At 42.3% G+C, this 16,989-nt stretch overlaps 1 protein-coding gene across 4 annotated transcripts in view; it reads left to right on the top strand.

Moving 5' to 3' along the window:
* The first annotated feature begins 494 nt into the window (after nt 1–494).
* LOC139538049 (calcium/calmodulin-dependent protein kinase type II subunit alpha) overlaps nt 495–16,989 on the top strand; it is a 77,552-nt gene continuing 61,057 nt past the window's right edge. For 2 of the 4 annotated variants that reach the window (XM_071339970.1, XM_071339966.1), the window contains exons 1-2: nt 497–700; nt 6,523–6,617. In XM_071339970.1, coding sequence (XP_071196071.1) covers nt 639–700; nt 6,523–6,617 — 157 coding nt within the window. In that variant the 5' untranslated portion in view covers nt 497–638. Of the gene's footprint in view, nt 701–6,522; nt 6,618–16,989 lie in introns of all 4 variants that reach the window. The other 2 variants (XM_071339968.1, XM_071339969.1) reach the window with 2 other exon arrangements.

Genomic DNA, 16,989 nt, shown 5'->3' with positions numbered 1-16,989 from the left:
CGAATATTCCTCTATTCTGTCTTATCCTCATTCATTGTTGGGTCGTAGCGTTTCTTCCAAGCTTTGCCATTATTTTCACGATTGTACACCAGGGAAATATATTCAAGCTGAAGCAATAGAAAGATCAATTATTCCGTAATAAAGTTAATTATTGATATCTTAATATCTTTGGAGCTTGACTAGTTCCGTTGGTGGATTGAAATGGCTGTATATGGAATTGTCGACTGCATTAATATTACAGTATGGTAAGTATTTGTGTGTATGCACATGTGTTTCTATGTGTTTGTGCTCATTTATGTGCTTTCCCATATGTGTGCACTGTTTAGCTGCCTCCTCTCCTCTCCTGCCCGCCTGTCTGTCTGTGAAGTGTGCACTTGGAGAGGATGGGGATGCAGTTGCCATGACAACGGGGCTGTGTATTCAGGAGTGCAGGCAGAGCTGCGATTGGAGGAACCAAGCGAAGCGGGCGGGTGAAATGCTGGAGCAAACCTGTCGGCCAGCATCCCTCATTCACTTCCACTCGGTAGATCAGGAAAAGTGATAGAGACGCTTGGCTCTCATCAAGGCTTCCAACCATCTTCCACAAAACATTTAACTAAAGACAAGGACCACCTGAAACCCACCACCTCAGATCCAGCATGGCCACCATCACCTGCACCCGCTTCACTGAGGAATTCCAGATGTTTGAGGAACTGGGCAAGTAAGTTCCACTGGAGATTTGACCTTTTTTTTTCTAATCCAAAGTGGGTTTTGGAATTGCATTTCAGGCCTGTGTGACAATGAAAGATGACCTCTTTGTTCAGTTTGAGTCAGAGGCATGTGTTTACAGCCAGTGAGGGAGGCATGGTTGATTAAATATCTGGTGGCAGAAATGAATGACATTAGGCTTCTGAGGAATCCCTTTATGGTAGGAGAGGGGAAAGGTCTTTTTAGCTGATGAAATTGAATTTTTAGGAGAGAAAGGAAGAGAAAGAATAAAAAAGAATGATGAAGAGATGAAATAGAGGAGTGAGAGAGAGAGAGAGAGAGAGTGGCTTGGTGCTGAGAGTTTAAGAGGGAACAGGTGGCAGTGGCAAGTCAGGAAGAAAGGTCTCACTTCTGATGGAACAATGTGAAACGGAAGACATTTCCCGCCTGAGAATTATTTCAGAACTCTTGACAAATTCAATTTTGCTTAATGGAGTGCGTCTTGAGAGAGGAGCATCATCAGTCAGAAGACAAAACCGTAGGTAGCTAACTGTTATCGCAGGAAGCTGGATGATGTCACTGAGTGTCTTATTGGAAATTCAGTGGAATGAGGCGAGAAGACGAGACTTTAATATTTTATATCGGTGCTCAGTGGTTCACTTTCATCCCTAACACACGAAACACACATTCTCCTTCTTTCCCATTATCTGCTGCTATGAGACAGCGCAATAATGTCGATCGTCTGATAGTTCTCAAAGAATTTACACCAGGTCAAAGAATTTTGAATTGTTCTCTACCAATCGAGAAAGAAAAGAGGACACATTGAAGTTGCTTATTCTCTGTGTATTGTGTTAATAAAATATAATGTTATTTGTCACATGCGTTGAATACAACAGGTGTAGGTAGACCTTACCCTGAATTGCTTACTTACAAGCCCTTAGCCAACAATGTAGTTTTAAGAAAATAGAGCTAAGAAAATATGTACTAAGTAAAACTAAAGTTGAAACATTTAAAAAAAAAGTAACACAATAAAATAACAATAATGAGGCAATATATAGAGAGTACCGGTACCGAGTCAATGTGCGTGGGTACAGGTTAGTCAAGGTAATTTGTACATGTAAGTAAGGGTAAAGTGACTATGCATAGATAATAAACGGGGGATAGTTCACTATTTCAGATAGTCCTTAGGTATAGGTGTTTGTGTTTGAGATGTTGGATTGTAATGCTTGTTGGTGCTATATGAAATGCTTGATGATGCTATATGTAATGATTGATGGTGCTATATGAAATACTTGATGGTGCTATATGAAATACTTCATGGTGCTATATGAAATGCTTGATGGTGCTATATGTAATGATTGATGGTGCTATATGAAATGCTTGATGGTGCTATATGAAATGCTTGATGGTGCTACATGAAATGCTTGATGGTGCTATATGAAATGCTTGATGGTGCTATATGAAATGCTTGATGGTGCTACATGAAATGCTTGATGGTGCTATATGAAATGCTTGATGGTGCTATATGAAATGCTTGATGGTGCTACATGAAATGCTTGATGGTGCTATATGAAATGCTTGATGGTGCTACATGAAATGCTTGATGGTGCTATATGAAATGCTTGATGGTGCTACATGAAATGCTTGATGGTGCTATATGCAATGATTGATGGTGCTACATGAAATGCTTGATGGTGCTATATGCAATGCTTGATGGTGCTATATGAAATGATTGATGGTGCTATACGAAATGCTTGATGGTGCTATATGTAATGATTGATGGCGCTATATGAAATGCTTGATGGTGCTATATGTAATGATTGATGGTGCTATATGTAACGCTTGATGGTGCTATATGAAATGCTTGATGGTGCTATATGAAATGCTTCATGGTGCTATATGTAATGCTTGATGGTGCTATATGAAATGATTGATGGTGCTATATGGAACGCTTGATGGTGCTATATGAAATGCTTGATGGTGCTATATGAAATGCTTCATGGTGCTATATGTAATGCTTGATGGTGCTATATGAAATAGTTGATGGTGCTATATGAAATACTTGATGGCGCTATATGTAATGATTGATGGTGCTATATGAAATGCTTGATGGTGCTATATGAAATGCTTGATGGTGGTATATGAAATGCTTGATGGTGCTATATGAAATGCTTGATGGTGCTATATTAAATTCTTGATGGTGCTATATGAAATGCTTGATGGTGCTATATGAAATTCTTGATGGTGCTATATGAAATGCTTGATGGTGCTATATGAAATGCTTCATGGTGCTATATGAAATGCTTGATGGTGCTATATGACATGATTGATGGTGCTATATGACATGATTGATGGTGCTATATGTACTGACTGATGGTGCTATATGTAATGCTTGATGGTGCTATATGTAATGCTTGATGGTGCTACATGTAATGATTGATGGTGCTATATGAAATACTTGATGGTGCTATATGTAATGATTGATGGTGCTATATGTAATGATTGATGGTGCTATATGAAATGCTTGATGGTGCTATATGAAATGCTTGATGGTGCTATATGTAATGATTGATGGTGCTATATGAAATGCTTGATGGTGCTATATTAAATGCTTGATGGTGCTATATGAAATGCTTGATGGTGCTATATGAAATGCTTGATGTGCCCCTTGTGTTTAGAGCATTGTACTGTGCTCAACCATCTGAGAGTTGTGACACATCTACAGAAAGGGTCCCCACCCACACCGCTACTCTCTCTCTCTCTCTCTCTCTCTCTCTCTCTCTCTCTCTCTCTCTCTCTCTCTCTCTCTCTCTCTCTCTCTCTCTCTCTCTCTCTCTCTCTCTCTCTAGCACGCACACACACACAAACACGCACGCACACACACACACACACACACACACACACACACACACACACACACACACACACACACACACACACACACACACACACACACACACACACACACACACACACACACACACACACACACACACACACACACACAGGCAGCCAAAGCTGCTTACATAATTTCATTTGGGGGTGGCAATCCAATAGTTTGACATGGACATATTTCATAATACATACAGTACTATACATATAATACTGTTCAAAAGTTTGGGGTCACTTAGAAACGTCATTGTTTTTGAAAGAAAAGCACATTTTCTGGCCATTAAAATAACATCAGATTGATCAGAAATACAGTGTAGACATTGTTAATGTTGTAAATGACTATAGTAGCTGGAAACAGCAGATTTTTAATGGAATATCTACATAGGTGTGCAGAGTCCCATTATCAGCAACCATCACTCCTGTGTTCCAATGGCATGCTGTGTTAGCTAATCCAAGTTTATCATTTTAAAAGGCTAATTGATCATTAGAAAACCCTTTTGCAATTATGTTAGCGCAGCTGAAAACTGTTGTTCTGATTAAAGAAGCAATAAAACTGGCCTTCTTTAGACTAGTTGAGTATCTAGAACATCAGCATTTGTGGGTTCAAAAACAGGCTCAAAATGGCCAGAAACAAATAATTTCTTCTGAAACTCATCAGTCTATTCTTGTTCTGAGAAATGAAAGCTTTTCCATACGAGAAATTGCAAAGAAACTGAAGATCTTGTACAATGCTGTGTACTACTCCCTTCACATAACAGCGCAAACTGGCTCTAACCAGTGTGTGGGAGGTGGGAGTGGGAGGCCCCGGTGCACAACTGAGCAAGAGGACAAGTACATTAGAGTGTCTAGTTTGAGAAACAGATGCCTCACAAGTCCTCAACTGGCAGCTTCATTAAATAGTACCCGCAAAACACCAGTCTCAACGTCAACAGTGAAGAGGCGACTCCGGGCTGCTGGCCTTCTAGGCAGAGTTGCAAAGAAAAAGCCAAATCTCAGACTGGCCAATAAAAAGAAAAGATTCATATGGGCAAAATAACACAGACACTGGACAAAGGAAGACTGGAAGAAGTGTTATGGACAAACAAATCTAAGTTTGAAGTGTTCGGATCACAAAGAAGAACATTTGTGAGATGCAGAAAAAATTTAAAGAAACTGGAGGAGTGCTTGACGCCATCTGTCAAGCATGGTGGCTGCAATGTGATGGTCTGAGGGTGCTTTGGTGGTGGTAAAGTGAGAGATTTGTACAGGATAAAATGGATCTTGTAGAAGGAAGGCTATCACTCCATTTTTCAAGCCATGCCATACCCTGTGGACGGCGCTTAATTGGAGCCAATTTCCTCCTACAACAGGACAATGACCCAAAGCACAGCTCCAAACTGTGCAATAACTATTTAGGCAAGAAGCAGTCTGCTGGTATTGTGTCTATAATGGAGTGGCCAGCACAGTCACTGGATCTCAACCATATTGAGCTGTTGTGGGAGCAGCTTAACCGTATGGTACGTAAGAAGAGCCCTTTAAGCCAATCCAACTTCTGAGAGGTGCTTCAGTAAGCATGGGGTGAAATCTCTTCAGATTACCTCAACAAATTGACAACTAGAATGCCAAAGGTCTGCAAGTCTGTAATTGCTGCAAATGGAGGATTCTTTGACGAAAGCAAAGTTTAAAGGACACAATTATTATTTCAATAAAAAAGTCATTACTTATCACCTTGTCAACGTCTTGACTATGTTTCCTATTCATTTTGCAACTCATTTCAGGTATGTTTTGATGGAAAACAAAGACATTTCTAACTGACCCCAAACTTTTGAACGGCAGTGTATATATATATTTTTTTTGTTAACGCTAAACTCTCACAGGTGATGGTTGTGCTGCGCACACATCATGTCTGATGAATTAGCTGACATTTTGACACCGTGAATGTAATGTGAGTGCAATTTTCCCGGGATCAGAACAGATCTGAACAATGAAAGTGGCAATGATGATTTCGGCACTGAATGATCGATGGCCGTGTCCCTTCTGTTTCCGACCTGTACTGGCCTTTTTCCTGATGTGCACTGACAGTAGTACTGATGAAATAAACGATGGTACAGTGGCCAGGGTGAAGCCCTGTCTCAATCTGGATCCATTATGGTAGGCAGCACACAATCAAGTTCATGTGTCGTTTCGAGACTCACAAGCAATTCCTAACACAGTAACTCAATTAACCAATCCTTCCAGAGCAGAGCCACAGGATTACCATGAGGAAGTGCTGCCGAAAGAAAGAGAGAGAGAGACGATGCTGTCTGTTTCATCTGGTTTGGGCAGAATGAACTGTCTTGTCTGCCCCCCCCCCCCCCCCTCCCCTCCACATACACACAGCCGATCCACAGGGCTCCTTTGATCTACTTGCTGTTTCCCTAAGGCCACTTGAGCTACGCACACAGAGGGAAAAGGCCACAATGGTTGAATAAAAGAGACGGCAGATTAGGTTTGGTTTGGAACAGAAGCTCGGGCTAGCACTGACCTCGTGTCTCTGTCTTCAGTTTGAAAGGTGGTGGTGTCTCAGTCATGTGGATTGCATGTTCTTGAACTCCAACCTGATCTATCTGGGATCGTCGGTCAATGCCTGATTTTGTTGCAATCTTGCTATTGTACAACTCAAAAGTGTTTTGTGCCTCATGGCAAGATGCCGGTTCAAATATCAACCACAGTATTTGTCAAATTTTCCTAAAAGAATGCCCACAGTGCAATTGTCAGGGAATGTATTTTTCCGAGTCAGACTGTGAATGAGTGCCATAGCCTCGGTCTGCATTTAGCTTGCAGTTTAACTTTGACCATGAAATGAATGAGACATTAACCACTTTAGGTGCAAAACCATTACGTTCAAGTTAATTGGAAAACAAAATGAATATTCACCATGACTGTGCAGTTCAATATGCATTTTTGTCTTCTGCTTTTTCCCAGGGGAGCTTTTTCTGTGGTGCGTAGATGCGTCAAGGTCCTCTCAGGGCAAGAGTATGCTGCTAAGATCATCAACACCAAGAAGCTCTCTGCCAGGGGTATGTTTTCTTACCCCACTCCAACTCCCCTAAATATGTTTTAACAGTCCCTATGGCGATTATTGCATTGTTGGGTTTTCAGTTTGCAAGAAAGGCATTTCATTGTACTCGTGCATGTGACATTAAAACTTGAAACGTGAAACTCATTTCATCCTCAGTTTTGCCAGAATCCTTTGTTCGGTACTGACCTGGAAAACGCTGCTGGCTCACATTTTTTAAAATGTTTTGAACTAACTGGATATCTGACTGTGGTTTTCCACGGTTTGATTGGCACATTCCTTTTTCAGTCCCCCCCCCCTCTAGTCCTAAAGAAGGCAGCCCCTTCTTGTGATCATTTGGTCAATGAATTATAGTTGTCACATTCTCTAACGGGATGTCAACTACTGTTGTCGCTTAGTTTAGTCTGTGATCCTACGCTTGACAGCAGGTTTGGAGTAAAACACTTCTCCGTAGACACCAAATTGATATGACCTTTACTCTTAGTATTGCTGGTCCATTGAAATGAACAACCTTGAAACTACTTGAGACAAACAAGTAGCAGTGAGATCATAATACTTCGTAAAAGTTAATAATAGTCAGTGGCACCAAGGTGCCTTAGAGCTGGAATCCTTTTGGGGTATCACAACATCAACATAAGTCACTGCAAACAACGGACACTGTTTTCTTCCCGACGACATCATTGCACGCGCGATAGAACAGCAGAACATGTACCGCAATGCTTGACGCTCGTCACCTCCGTTTCGTCTAACTAAACAAAAACAATAACAAAGTGGCTGAGGGAGGACAGTGGTTCTGTTTCCCCCTAACGCGGATTCCGTCTTTAACATTGATTAACAGGCTGGCGTATACCAAGGCAGTCTGAGGGACCACACAGCAGCCAAAGTATTCTTCTTTTCATTTGAAAAAAAATCGGATTTTCTGGTGCTGTTGAGATGAAAAACCTAGGCTGTGTCTAAAATGGCATCCTATTCACTACTTTTGACCAGGGCCCATAGGGCCCTATATAGGAAATAGGATGACATTTCAGATGCAGCCCTACTGTCCTAACCAGAATGCCCCACAGGTACGCTAGTTATCAGCAACTCACACCTCCTACACAATGTTTATTTGATATACTGTTCATCAATGTATGTACCTTATCATATAAAACAGTAAAAAATCAATATATATCTTGCATAAAAACTAGAGATAATATTCACATGCATGGCACACACACCACACGCGCACTCACTCAAGTCAAAGGAATCCATCCTAACTCAATCAAGACCTATCATGTCTCCTTGGGAAACACTGTAAGGCAGTCTGTAATAATGCATCCACTTGCATTAATTTTTGCGTTGTGCTGAGCTGAATTGGCCTTCAGGGGTCGAGCCTGAGCAGCAGCAGCAGTTGAGTGATAACACTCAACTGAAACATGTTGACATCTCTGCTACAAGGAGACTGTGAAAGAATACACAAGTAGTACAGAGGAATGGCCGGGAGTACGCAGGAATTAGAAAATGCAAATTCAACATTTGCATAATCTTACTGCCACCTATAGTCTTTTGACCTGGTGAGCCGGTATTTTGGGTTTATACTTACAGTAGCTACAGCATAGCATTAGCACTATTGAGGGAAAACCATGGAGTGGTGGTAGACTTAAGCTCCATATAGTGGGCCTTGGCTGTTAGGCTGCTCAATCAATTCAAAGGCGGTATTGGGTGAAATTCATTTCAGATTTGGGTGAATCTCCTTTTACGAGCATGTTACAGAGTGGTGGAGTGCAGGGAGCATGACTCCTCATTGAACTAACCCATGTAGCTGCACTGTATCACTGAGCTGCTGGCGGGCAGACAGGCAGAGAAAGCCCGCTGAACCAGAGGAGTGCACCAGAGAAAGAGACTAAAGACAAGCAGAGCTATTCATAAAATATTTCCTCTCCTCCTCTGTCGGCCTATTGAGAGAGAGAGAGAGAGAGAGAGAGAGAGAGAGAGAGAGAGAGAGAGAGAGAGAGAGAGAGAGAGAGAGAGAGAGAGAGAGAGAGAGAGAGAGAGAGAGAGAGAGAGAGAGGTCTTGTATTAACCGGATGGAGGATATTCTAGCCTGAGGTAACTCCTTACTTCTGAGAATGTAATGAACAATAGATAGGCGATGGAGATTTCCTCCACTTTGCGTCTATCTCTTCACTTAGATCTGTACTGTACCTACAGTTTTATGTGATATATTTCACGTTGCATCACAACATTTCATTATCTATGAGCTTTTTTGTTTTTACTTGAAAACAAAACATATAAAAATATACACTGTTTACATTGCTAACAGCCAGATGAAATTCAAACATCATGGCCGTGTATTGTAAACTGTTAATCTTAATTTGGCAATTTAATTGCTTTCGGGCCGTTCAGATTAACAGAGGAATGTGCTTGTTTTTCATAATTGTATTTCTGTATTTTTTTGTGTTTCCTATGCTCCGCCTTGATTGAAGTATTTATGTCTATAACGTTTGATGTCTAATTGCTGCTGAGCTCCCTTGCAAACGAGACGTTGGTCTCAGTGGGACTCCATGCTAAAATTAAAATAACAATACAAATAAAACAAGCACCTAATCATCGTCAGGATTCCCGAACAGATCACGGCAGCAAGCCCTGATCTCTTGTGACCCCGGGCCAAAATCCATGACTGTTTTAAGTTAGCTAAGTCACCTACTGCTGTAGTCAACAGCTGAACATAAAGTCAATTCAGAGTTGACAAGGTCCTCATCAGTAAGAGCAAAGTGACTGTGTAGCACAGCCACGCACACCCACTCACTGCCTGTGTGTTGACACACAGGACACTGTTGCCTGAGGAGGCATGAAAGTCTCAGCGGCTCCTTTGTATGGCAGCAACTCTCATCTGAAGTCATTAGGCTGTGCCAGACTGGCAGGGAATGGAAGCACAGCCACGACAACAAGTGCAATCTGACAATCTCCCCTAAACATTCCGACAGGCCCCAGGTTCACTCCTCTCATACAAGGGGGCACGGGCTGATCCAGTTTTAATTAGCTAGCTACAATATAAGCAGAATCGACACTGGTTTGAGCATGTTATTGGGTCCTCATCCCCTGGTTAAAGATTGATTCTAACAAAGACAGCTTCCTTGGCCCCCTCACCTGCCTTACAGTGGCGGTCAGTTTTCTTGAGCATGGCCTTATTTCTATTACATTTACATTTACATTTAAGTCATTTAGCAGACGCTCTTATCCAGAGCGACTTACAAATTGGTGCATTCACCTTATGATATCCAGTGGAACAACCACTTTACAATAGTGCATCTAACTCTTTTAAGGGGGGGGGGGGTTAGAAGGATTACTTTATCCTATCCTAGGTATTCCTTAAAGAGGTGGTGTTTCAGGTGTCTCCGGAAGGTGGTGATTGACTCCGCTGACCTGGCGTCGTGAGGGAGTTTGTTCCACCATTGGGGTGCCAGAGCAGCGAACAGTTTTGAGTGGGCTGAGCGGGAACTGTACTTCCTCAGAGGTAGGGAGGCGAGCAGGCCAGAGGTGGATGAACGCAGTGCCCTTGTTTGGGTGTAGGGCCTGATCAGAGCCTGAAGGTACGGAGGTGCCGTTCCCCTCACAGCTCCGTAGGCAAGCACCATGGTCTTGTAGCGGATGCGAGCTTCAACTGGAAGCCAGTGGAGAGAGCGGAGGAGCGGGGTGACGTGAGAGAACTTGGGAAAGTTGAACACCAGACGGGCTGCGGCGTTCTGGATGAGTTGTAGGGGTTTAATGGCACAGGCAGGGAGCCCAGCCAACAGCGAGTTGCAGTAATCCAGACGGGAGATGACAAGTGCCTGGATTAGGACCTGCGCCGCTTCCTGCGTGAGGCAGGGTCGTACTCTGCGAATGTTGTAGAGCATGAACCTACAGGAACGGGTCACCGCCTTGATGTTAGTTGAGAACGACAGGGTGTTGTCCAGGATCACGCCAAGGTTCTTAGCACTCTGGGAGGAGGACACAATGGAGTTGTCAACCGTGATGGCGAGATCATGGAACGGGCAGTCCTTCCCCGGGAGGAAGAGCAGCTCCGTCTTGCCGAGGTTCAGCTTGAGGTGGTGATCCGTCATCCACACTGATATGTCTGCCAGACATGCAGAGATGCGATTCACCACCTGGTTATCAGAGGGGGGAAAGGAGAAGATTAATTGTGTGTCGTCTGCATAGCAATGATAGGAGAGACCATGTGAGGATATGACAGAGCCAAGTGACTTGGTGTATAGCGAGAATAGGAGAGGGCCTAGAACAGAGCCCTGGGGGACACCAGTGGTGAGAGCACGTGGTGCGGAGACAGATTCTCGCCACGCCACCTGGTAGGAGCGACCTGTCAGGTAGGACGCAATCCAAGCGTGGGCCGCGCCGGAGATGCCCAGCTCGGAGAGGGTGGAGAGGAGGATCTGATGGTTCACAGTATCAAAGGCAGCCGATAGGTCTAGAAGGATGAGAGCAGAGGAGAGAGAGTTAGCTTTAGCAGTGCGGAGCGCCTCCGTGACACAGAGAAGAGCAGTCTCAGTTGAATGACTAGTCTTGAAACCTGACTGATTTGGATCAAGAAGGTCATTCTGAGAGAGATAGCAGGAGAGCTGGCCAAGGACGGCACGTTCAAGAGTTATGGAGAGAAAAGAAAGAAGGGATACTGGTCTGTAGTTGTTGACATCGGAGGGATCGAGTGTAGGTTTTTTCAGAAGGGGTGCAACTCTCGCTCTCTTGAAGACGGAAGGGACGTAGCCAGCGGTCAAGGATGAGTTGATGAGCGAGGTGAGGTAAGGGAGAAGGTCTCCGGAAATGGTCTGGAGAAGAGAGGAGGGGATAGGGTCAAGCGGGCAGGTTGTTGGGCGGCCGGCCGTCACAAGACGCGAGATTTCATCTGGAGAGAGAGGGGAGAAAGAGGTCAAAGCACAGGGTAGGGCAGTGTGAGCAGAACCAGCGGTGTCGTTTGACTTAGCAAACGAGGATCGGATGTCGTCGACCTTCTTTTCAAAATGGTTGACGAAGTCATCAGCAGAGAGGGAGGAGGGGGGAGGAGGGGGAGGAGGATTCAGGAGGGAGGAGAAGGTGGCAAAGAGCTTCCTAGGGTATTACAATATTACAGCATATTGGATGACTGTCATTCATATTCCGTTCACCCAGTTCAATCTAACAGCGATAGGTTTAGGCTGCTACATGATACTTGAATTTTCCCTATACCCATCATGAGGTTGCTGCAACCTAGCCTATGAATGACAATTTACAACGTAGGTGCACACAGGTTGAGAGACACATTTGAGGTGACAGACAATGACAGTGACATTCAATACCGCCTTGCACACTCTTGCCTCCATCTAGCTGATATAGGGTAATCTCATTAGTCCAACAGTTGTAAATGAGAGTTTCTATTGGACCAATTCAGGTATGTTTATCCCCGTTTTGCTTACGTTTAAGAAACGTTTTCAACAGAATCAGCGGAATGAATACACAGTTCATTTTCATAGCAGCCACGCTGTATTCCTTCACGCATCTATGCACTCTCCTCCTCTCACCATTTCCCTTCACTTGTGGACTTCAATGTATGTGACCAGGCAAAAAAATAACATTCCAAGCCAAACCACTACATACAGTCTACATCGTTGTCACCATATTAACTAATGTAACATCATAGTCAGCATAGCTAATAGAACTAACACGTTAGTAAACCCGCTACAATCATGCAGTAACGTTACAGTGTACAGTCAGTAAGCAGTCACACCGGTGGGCCCCAGTGGCAATAAATTAGTAAATCCAAAAACTTACCTTGACATGGAAGAGTTCCAGTGTTGTGTTGGAAAGTCATAGCCACCTAGCTAACATAGCATCTCTCTGTTTGAGCAGGGTGTTTGCTAGCTGAGTAACATTAAGTGAAACTGAAAGTGGAAAAGTGTCTATTTCTTCTTCTCCTTCATTTTGGAAGAAATTAGATTGTTCTAAACTGTTCAACTACTGTCTTTCTCTCTCTTTGAGTCAACTACTCACCACATGTTATGCACTGCAGTGCTAGCTATCTGTAGCTTATGCTTTAAGTACTAGATTCATTCTCTGACCCTTTGATTGGTTGGACAACATGTCAGTTCATGCTGCAAGAGCTCTGATAGGTTGGAGGACGTCCTCCGGAAGTTGTCATAATCATAAGTATATGGAAAGGGGTGAGAACCATGAGCCTCCTAGGTTTTGTATTGAAGTTAATGTACCCAGAGGAGGACGGAAGCTAGCTGTCCTCCGGCTACCCCATGGTGCTACCCTACAGAGTGCTGTTGAGGCTAATGTAGACCTTCTTTACAAAATAGTGTGATTTAATAAATTATTTGGTGACGTGATTATATTTAGTATAGTTTTATCTAAAAAGGATAACTATTTATATGAATTTCACTGAGGAGGATGGTCCTGCCCTTCCTTCTCTGAGGAGCCTCCACTGCTGCCTCACCATGTCCCACCTCTGTACTCAGTCTGGTCCCATAGACTAGACGTAACATAGTAAAATGTAAATCCGGGACACTCAAATTAGTATGATATGTTACGTTTGGTATGTTAAATAAGACAGAAGGTTACTTAACACAAAAACTAAAGTAGGGTGGTTGGTCGGGGTGGATGTGTAGGCGTATAAGGCAAATAGCAACCCTAAGGTTGCATGTTTGTATCTCATCACGGACAACTTTAGCATTTTCGCTGATTAGCAACTTTGAAACTACTTGCTACTTTTTTTAGCTACTTTGCAAGTAATTAAAATGTTTGATAAGCCTTCCCCAAACCCTTTAACCTAAACTTAACCCTAAACCTTAACCCTAAACCCCTAACCCTAACCCCTAGCATAGCTAACGTTAGGCACCTAGCTAACATTAGCCACCTAGGTAACATTAGCCACCTAGCTAACATTAGCCACCTAGCTAACATTAGCCACCTAGCTAACATTAGCCACCTAGGTAACATTAGCCACCTAGCTAACATTAGCCACCTAGCTAACATTAGCCACCTAGCTAACATTAGCCACCTAGGTAACATTAGCATGAGCCACCTAGCCACCTAGAAGTAATAGCATATTATATGTTTTGCAAATTCGCAACATATTGTACCAATTGTAATTCGTAACATATCATACAAAATGGATGATGGACATCCACAAATTAATACATATATAATACCAGTCAAAAGTTTGGACACACCTACTTATTCAAGGGTTTTTCATAATATTACTATTTTCTACATTGTAGAATAATAGTGAATACATCAAAACTTTGAAGTAACACATATGGAATCATTTATTAACCAAAAAAGTGTTAAACAAATCAGCATATATTTTATATTTGAGATTCTTCAAAGTAGCCACTCTTTGCCTTGATTACAGCTTTGCACACTCTTGGCATTGTCTCAACCAACTTCACCAACTTCACCTGGACTCTTCGGTCCAACTCATCCCAAACCAACTCAATACGGTTGAGGTCAGGTGATTGTGGAGGTCAGGTCATCTGATGCAGCACTCCATCACTCTCCTTCTTGGTCAAATAGTCCTTACACAGCCTGGAGGTGTGTTGGGTCATTGTCCTGTTGAAAAACAAATGATGGTCCCACTAAACGCAAACCACTTGGGATGGTGTATCGCTGTAAAATACTGTGGTAGCCATGCTGGTTTAGTGTGCCTTGAATTCTAAATAAATCCCTGACAGTGTCACAAGCAGAGCAGCCCCACACCATCACACCTCCTCCTCCATGCTTCACGGTGAGAACCACACATGCGAATATCAAGACAAGGCAGTTGGAACCAAAAATCTCAAATTTGGACTTATCAGACCAAAGGAAAGATTTCCACCGGTCTAATGTCCATTGGTCATGTTTCATGGCCCAAGCTAGTCTCTTCTTCTTATTGGTGTCCTTTAGTAATGGTTTCTTTGCAGCAATTCGACCATGAAGGCCTGATTCACACAGTCTCCCATGAAGCATTTATTTGGGCTGCAATTTCTGAGGTGCAGTTGAACTTATCCTCTGCAGCAAAGGTAACTCTGGGTCTTCCTTTCCTGTGCCGGTCTTCATGAGAGCCAGCTTCATCATAGTTCTTGATTGTTTTTGCGACTGCCCTTGAAGAAACTTTCAAAGTTCTTGACATTTTCCTTATTGACTGACCTTCATGTCTTAATTAAAGTAATGATGGACTGTCATTTCTCTTTGCTTATTTGAGCTGTTCTTGCCATTATATGGACTTGGTCTGTATACCACCCCTATCTTGTCACAACACAACTGATAGGCTCAAATGCATTAAGAAGAACTTCTTAGGGATAGCCCCCTTTTTTAAAATGTTTGCCTAAAATGACATACCCAAATCTAACTGCCTGTAGCTCAGGCCCTGAAGCAAGGATATGCATATTCTTGGTACCATTTGAAAGGAAACTATTTGAAGTTCGTGGTGGAAATGTGAATTGAATGTAGGAGAATATAACACAATAAATCTGGTAGAAGAAAATACAAAGAAAAAAACAACCGTTTTTTTCTTTTTCTTTCTACCACCAGTTTGAAATGCAACAGAAAGGTCCCAAATCTAGCCATCACTCTGGTTGTAATTCCGATGGTGTCCACAAGAGGGCAGCAATGTATGTGCAAAGTTTCATACTGATAACTTGAAGTATGAGCAAGCTACATGACATTTAGTGTGAAGTCACCCAGATACATTTGGGCAAATCGTGAAGGGCACATTTACATTTACATGACATTTTTCTGCAAGAATATTGTCAAATCTGTAAACCTGGACTTTGATTTAGCTTTTCCAGTATTAGTAGCCATATTGTAAGTTCAACATTTGCAAAACACCCAGTTGTCATAACTTCTTAACTCTCCATATTCTTGCAATTTTTGTCCAAAAGGAAAAGGCTTACTGTCGCACAAGGATAGCAGCCAAATTTTGCAACAGATACGGGGTTTCCGCATACTCCCATAAGCCCAGCTCATTGGCTATCTAGCTAGCTTTGACTGGTTGAAACAACGTTTAGGGTTAGATTTAGGTTTAGATTCCTTTCTTTGCAAATTGAACGAGTGGAAATACAAAATCGATCGTGCATGCTATATGGACCTTTTTAGGATACGAAAAAGGATTTTATCTAACAAAACGACACTTCATGTTATCTCTGGGACCCTTTGGATGATAAATCAGAGCATGATTTCAGAATGTAAGTACACATTTCACCTTCAGAGGTGAATTTATCAAACCTATCGCGGTGAAAAAAGTGTTTTGTTGTTAGGAGCTCTCCTCAAACAATAGCATGGCATTTTGTACAGTGCAGTTATATGAACAAGAATTTAAGCTTTCAGCCGATATAAGACACTTATATGTACCGACATTTGTTGTTTCTCTCAAATCTGCGATTGTGACACACAACGCTGCATGATTTACAACTGCTCCTATTGAAAAAGGAAAGAAATTCCACACGTTAACTTTTAACAAGGCACACCTGTAAATTGAAATGCATTCCAGGTACTACCTCATTAAGCTGGTTGAGAGAATGCCAAGAGTGTGCAAAGCTGTCATGAAGGCAAAGGGTGGCTACTTTGAAGAATCTCAAATATAAAATCTATTTTGATTTGTTTAACACTTTTTTGGTTACTACATGATTCCATATGTGTTATTTCATAGTTTTGATGTCTTCACTATTATTCTACAATGTAGAAAATAGTAAAAAATATAGAAAAACCCTTTTAAATGGTACCGTAAACGAACGTGTCTAATTGAACGTCTACCAGTCCAGGTTGCTGTGCTGTATCATCCTCCTCTCCTTTATCCCTGGCACATAACTCCCATTTCACCCGGTTTCCCATCCCTCCTCCGCACAATAGATTCTTCTTTTATCCATTCCTTTTCCACTAAAGCTCAACACACTCAGTCCTATTAGGGGATTTTAAGGGTCAATGTCTGTTCAAGATTGTGCATTTCATGTTGCCATGATTCAAACTTTGTTAAGTGTCATAATGAAGCGTTGACTTTCAACTTGGCTTTCCAGGTCTTTTGCTTCACATTTGTTGAAGTGTTCCTGAACAGCATTAGTCACTAAGGTGAGAGAGTGACACAACTCTATACCTTCTCCGTGGTGGGAGTTTGTGCAAATGTGCACATTCTTTGTAAAACCAAGTCACTTTGTGTCTTGCGGGGGAGACTTTACTGAGAAAGACTGTGATGAATCAAAAGCTCTGATGCATTAATATTAATGAGTTAACAATTCCTGCCTTTGAGATTCATCAAAGGTTTTTCTTCAGTTTGTTGTGATGCAACCCATATAACAACCAACTGAGCTGCAGAAGGAGAGGCTCCTGAGCCAACTGGAAGACAACAACAATACCAACATATTTGCTTAAAATGGTTGAAATGT

Source organism: Salvelinus alpinus, chromosome 13, assembly GCF_045679555.1.
Source record: "Salvelinus alpinus chromosome 13, SLU_Salpinus.1, whole genome shotgun sequence".
NCBI lineage: Eukaryota > Metazoa > Chordata > Actinopteri > Salmoniformes > Salmonidae > Salvelinus > Salvelinus alpinus.
This window is presented reverse-complemented; position numbering and strand designations above follow the sequence as displayed.